The sequence below is a fragment of the Crocuta crocuta genome, unplaced genomic scaffold (genome assembly GCF_008692635.1).
Source record: "Crocuta crocuta isolate KB4526 unplaced genomic scaffold, BGI_CrCroc_1.0 scaffold110, whole genome shotgun sequence".
NCBI lineage: Eukaryota > Metazoa > Chordata > Mammalia > Carnivora > Hyaenidae > Crocuta > Crocuta crocuta.
The window spans coordinates 2123233-2128904 of NW_027527386.1; the positions used below are offsets into that span (position 1 = coordinate 2123233).

Sequence of the window (5672 nt, forward strand, 5' to 3'; positions counted from 1 at the left end):
CTGCTGGGCTCTCCGGTGGGGGCGGGGCTCAGCCAGGGCTGGGCTCCACGCTGGCCAGTGTGTGCAGGGGGCCAGTGGGGGCAGTGGACACAGCTAGGGACAGTCGGGGAGGCCCAGGCTGGTCTGCGAGCTCGGAAGGTCAGTGTGGGAGCCGGGACGCCCCGCGCGGGGCCAGGCGGGCAGAGGGTCGGCGCCCGGCTGCTCAGTGGCCCTGAGTCTGGAGCCTCTGCATTTGTAGGATCTGGCTCAGAATCCGCTGCACGTCTTCGTCCATCTGACCCTGGGGGGTGGGGGGGGACGGGGCAGAGAGAGAGCCCGGGTACTCCCCCGTCTTCGCGGCTCCCTCCCTCCCCACCCCTGGAGGCCACGAAAGCTCCCCCTCTACCAGCCTTCCCCTGCAGGCGGACTCACCTGGATGGCGTAGAGGAGGTGGCTCCTGTACGAGGCCACCACCGCGCTGTGGTCCCTGGCGGCCTGCTGTGGGCATGGGGGAGGGGCTCCGTATGGGGGAGGGGGGTGCCCTCCCCAGGAACAGCCCCACAGCTCCCTTTAGACGCAGAGCCCTTGCCTGCACCAGTGCCCCGGCTGCTAAAATACCGAATCATTTTCCTCCCATGCCCGCCCGCCCCTCTCCCGGGATCCCCGCCCTGTGTCCTCACCTCCAGCTGCTCCCGCAGACCCTTAACCTGGCCACGGAGGGCCTCCACCTCGGAGGGGCCGGGGGTCGCCGGCTGGTCCTTCAGCGCCTCCTTGANACACTTAACCAACTAAGCCACCCGGGCGCCCCAGAAAAATGCTATTTCATAGCATGTGAAAATCCAACCCAATCCACATTCCGTGGTCATGTTTGGTGTACGGCCACCCCCACTCATGGACAGGTCAGAGCCGAAAACATGGACTCTGGCTTTTTGCAGAAGTTTGCTGATCTTGCCCCAGCCTCTCCCGAAGGCCAGAGGCCAAAAGCAGCCTGGCCTGGGGTTGAGCTGGGATGGGGGGGGGAGGGCTGGGCTGGGCAGCCCTGGGTTTGGGTCCCCTCCCTACCCTCTTACAGGAAATTTCAGGAAGGTGACTTAACCCCTCTAAGCCTCAGTTTCCTGCTCTATAAAGTAAGGAGAATCACGGTTCTCACCTTCGGTGGGGGGGGGGGTCACTGTGCTTCTGAACCGAGGTTAAATCTAAACTCTGGCAAACAACAGGTACTCAATAAATGCTGAACTTTATTATTCTACTATAGATCAGAGGTTCTCAACCAGGAGCCGTTCTGCCCCCAGGGGACTCCAGGAGATGTCTGGGGACATCTGTGGCTGTCACACTGTGGGTGCTTCCGGCATGGAGGGGGTGGGGGCCAGGATGCTGCTCAGCCCCCACAGCACCCAGGACAGCTCCACGGTGACCCGATCTGAGTGTCACTAGTGCTGAGAGGGACAGACCCTGCAACAAATCCACCATAATCTCTACCGCAATTTTATTTTCATTTTACAGAGGCAGTAATGGGCTCAGAGAGGTGGAGTGACTTGTTCAAGGTCACACAGTGAGCTAGGGCTGGGTGACTTGATGCTAACGCACCTGGGGCAGTGGGAATCACATCTGCTGTCCAGTGAGTGACATGATGTGTGTGACTTTGAGTCACTCACTTTGCCTCTCAGAGCCTCGGCTTGCTCATTTAGAAAACAGGAATGAAGATGCCTTCTGGCTTTCGGGATTAGAAGGGAATTAAGAGTGATCAGTGTGTGGGGGCACCTGGGGGGCTCAGTCGGTTAAGCGTCTGACTTCGGCTCAGGTCATGATCTCACAGTTCGTGGGTTCGAGCCCCGCATCAGGCTCTGTGCTGACAGCTCAGAGCCTGGAGCCTGTTTCAGATTCTGTGTCTCCCTCTCTCTCTCTGACCATCTCCCATTCGTGCTGTCTCTCTCTCAGAAATAAATTAAAAAAAAGAGTGATCAGTGTGTGAAAACCACTCAACCCAATAGCCACAGGCTGCTGCTAACCAGCCTCATTCTGGAAGACCAGAATTGGGGAACCTGGGTTCAAATGGTGGCTGAACCACTGCATGGTTCTCTGACCTTGGGCAAGTGGCATCACCTCTCTGTGCCTCATTTCCTCAAACGGGAACAATAAAAGCACCAATCTTATGGGAACTTGATATGACGATTAAATCCATGTCAGCTGCATGGCACAGGGCCTAGCATGCAGTAAGTGCTCAGTAAATGTTACCATAGTTATAATTCATAGCCCGTGTGTCTGAGTTGTGCCCTCCCTTCTCTGTGCCTCAATGTCCCATTTGGAAAGTGGGCTGATCTCCCAAGACTCTTTCATCCAGGACATTCTTGGATTTCCCCCAACCTCTGTGGGCTGGGAACACCCCCCCCAAGCTGAGCACAGGACAAAGGGACGCACCTTCTTGTCCTTCTCCTTGGCCATATCCAGGGCCTCCTGAGCACGGCTCTGGGCCTGGCGTGCCCGCTCGGCCTCGTTGCGTAGCCCCCGCAGCTGCTGCTCTGCCGTGGCCAGCTGGGCCTCGGCCGCATGCCGTTCACTCTTCATGAACAACGCCTCCCTCTGGACCTGCAGCCCAAGCCCATGTGTGGCCTGAGGACACGTGGATCCCAGATGCCTGGAACCCAGAGTCTTCTGACCCTTCTATTCTGGCCTGAGGACATTCAAGCCCATTTTGATCTTAAGGACTTTGACTCAGGAGAGTTTGGGTTCTTCCTGGGCACCAAGAACTTTCTGACACTGCCAGAGACTTCTGACCTGCTAGCTGTGTGGCCTTAGACAACTGACTTAAACTCTCTGTGTCTCAGTTTCTTCATACATAAAATATGGGTAATGACAGCCCCCACTTCAGAGAGTGATGACAGGGAGAAAATGAACAGATACAGGCCATCTGCTTAGAACAGGAAGTGCTATATTTGAGTCATTTTGCTGTCGACATTACTAATGCCCTTTTCGTGTTCCGTGTTGTAAAGCTTCATAGATTTCTCACAAAAGGAAAGAAATCAGAAGACTTTGGATGAAAAGCACAGTAATGTCCAAGCGATGACTGCATTTTCACAAAAATATCAAGATCAGAGCAATGTTAGCCTCACAAAAACGGATCTCGGGGTGAGGGCTGGGGGAACATTGCCCTTTATAGAAATAATAGCTCCAGGGGACCAAGGATAATAGGTAGAGGTTCTACTCAGTACAAAGTGGCTACACTTTAACACTTAAAAAAGAAAAACCGACCACACTGATTGATGAAGCAAATCAGACTTGTAAATTCTACCCCAAAAAGCAATGGTGGTGGGTGAGGCAGGTGAAATTAGGGAGTAGGGAGGCGGATGGACATAGTGAAGTTGGACTGTGGACTCTAGTAAGTAGATCACGAGTTTAACTGGTTTTAAAAGAGCGTTTTGGGGGCACCTGGGGGGCTCAGTCGGTTAAGCATCCAACTTCAGCTCAGGTCATGATCTCACGGTTCATGGGTTCAAGCCCCGCGTCGGGCTCTGTGCTGACAGCTCCGAGCCTGGAGCCTGCTCGGAATTCTGTGTCTCCCTCTCTCTCTGCCCCTCCCCTGCTCATGCTCTGTATCACTCTCTCTCTCAAAAAATAAACAAACATTTAAAAAATTTAAAAAAGCATTTTCTTGGAAAAATAATAATTCTGGCTACCATTTATCGATCTCTTATACAATCATATGTAGATTAAACTATTTAATTTTCATGTGAGGATTCAGAAGTATTATGATCTGTGTTGTAGAGATGAGTGAGCAGAGCCATGGAGAGGAAAATGCTTTCCTGAAAGCAACTAGTGAATGTGGCTTCTAATACACATATTTTGTTATGATACCTACCAGTTTTTGGTTTTGCTTTTTAAAAGAAGAGATGGACTCAAACATCCACCACCAGGGACCAAAAAATATTCCCTGGCCTTAAGAAAAGCAACAACTCAGGATCCAAATCTACTGGGGTCAAAATATCAGATTAAAAATCCCTGGGCAGGGGCGCCTGGGGGGCTCTGTTGTTTAAGCTTCTGATTCTTGATCTTGGCTCAGGTCATGATCTTGTGGTTTGTGAGTTCGAGCCCCACCTTGGGCTTTGCAGGGACAGCACAGAGCCTTCTTGGGTTTCCTGCTCTCCCTCTCTCTGCCCCTCCCCCACTCACTCTCTTTGCCTCTCTCAAAATAAATAAATGAATTAAAAAAAAACTTCTGGGGGCGCCTGGGTGGCTTAGTCGGTTAAGCGTCCGACTTTCGCTTCGGTCATGATCTCGCGGTTCGTGGGTTCGAGCCCCGCGTCGGGCCCTGTGCTGACTGCCAGCTCAGAGCCTGGAGCCTGTTTCAGTCTCACTCCCTCTCTCTCTGACCCTCCCCTGCTCGCGCTGTCTCTCTCTCTCTCTCCTAGAAATAAATAAAACATTAAAAAAAAAAAATTAAAAAAAAAAAAAACTTCTGGGGGCGCCTCGGTGGCTTAGTCGGTTAAGCGTCCAACTTTTGCTTAGGTCATGATCTCGCGGTTCGTGGGTTCGAGCCCCGCGTTGGGCTCTGTGCTGACTGCCAGCTCAGAGCCTGGAGCCTGTTTCGGAGTCTGTGTCTCCCTCTCTCTCTGACCCTCCCCTGCTCATGCTGTCTCTCTCTCTCTCTCTCCTAGAAATAAATAAAACATTTAAAAAAAATAAAAAAAAAAAACTTCTGGGCATAACATCCTCCTACTTTGGGGCTTAAGCATTGAAAATGATCATAAAACGACAACCTCTAAACGGCCAGCTGGAAGAACCACAGGACATTTTGGGCCAGCAGAGCAGATGGAGATCAGGGCAAAAAGCCCAATTCACTGGTTACAGAACAATGAGAGGGCGCTGCTCCCTGCCTCACACCATACACACAGTTCAAAGGTGAAGCGTATGCATGACTATGGAGTTAAGGCAACCATGTTTCTGAGAGAAACTGTGACCTTGGGGAGCACAGAGGTTTTGTAAACAAACCACAGAAAGCCCGAACCGTTAGAAAAATGATGGGGTCAGGGCACCTGGTGGCTCAGTCGGTTAAGCACCTGACTTCGGCTCAGGTCATGATCTCATAGTTCATGGGCTGGAGTCCTATGTGGAGCTCTCTGCTGTCAGTGCAAGCCTGCTTCAGGTCCTCTGCCCCTCCTCCCTTCCCTGCTTGTGCACGCACACGTTCTCTCTCTCAAATGTAAACACTAAAAAAAAATTTAATATTTTATTTATTTCTGAGAGAGAGAGACGCGTGAGCAGGGGAGGGTCAGAGAGAGAGGGAGACACAGAATCCGAAACAGGCTCCAGGCTCTGAGCTGTCAGCACAGAGCCCGATGCAGGGCTTGAAACCACAAACGGTGAGATCATGACCTGAGCCGAAGTCAGACGCTTAACCGACTGAGCCACCCAGGCGTCCCACAAATGTTAACTTTTTTTTTTTAATTTTAAAAAGAAAAAAAAAATTAAAGTAGAGAATGATGAGGTCAATATGACCCAAAGATTTTTTGAAACGAAACACAAACTGAGCCGTCCACCTGGCTGAAGGGTCAGACATCCACCTGCAAACGCTGACGGGGTCAAGGGTGTGTAGGATCGAGACCGATGGGGCGGCCACACCGCACGGCTGCAGGTCGGACCGCCAGGCCGAGCAGGCTGGTTGGGAGGCCGCGGGCGGGGGCGGGGCTGGGCGGGGG

The 5672-nt window shown here is 52.3% G+C and overlaps 1 protein-coding gene across 1 annotated transcript in view; it reads right to left on the reverse strand.

Moving 5' to 3' along the window:
* Positions 1-6: 6 nt before the first annotated feature.
* Positions 7-5672, reverse strand: part of ANKRD24 (ankyrin repeat domain 24) — a 15622-nt gene continuing 9956 nt past the window's right edge. The window contains exons 18-22 of the mRNA XM_077751742.1: positions 2234-2640; positions 1989-1998; positions 660-767; positions 412-477; positions 7-280 (exon numbers count right to left, since the gene is read on the reverse strand). Of these exons, the coding sequence (XP_077607868.1) occupies positions 203-280; positions 412-477; positions 660-767; positions 1989-1998; positions 2234-2640 (669 nt within the window). The 3' untranslated portion in view covers positions 7-202. The remainder of the gene's footprint in view (positions 281-411; positions 478-659; positions 768-1988; positions 1999-2233; positions 2641-5672) is intronic.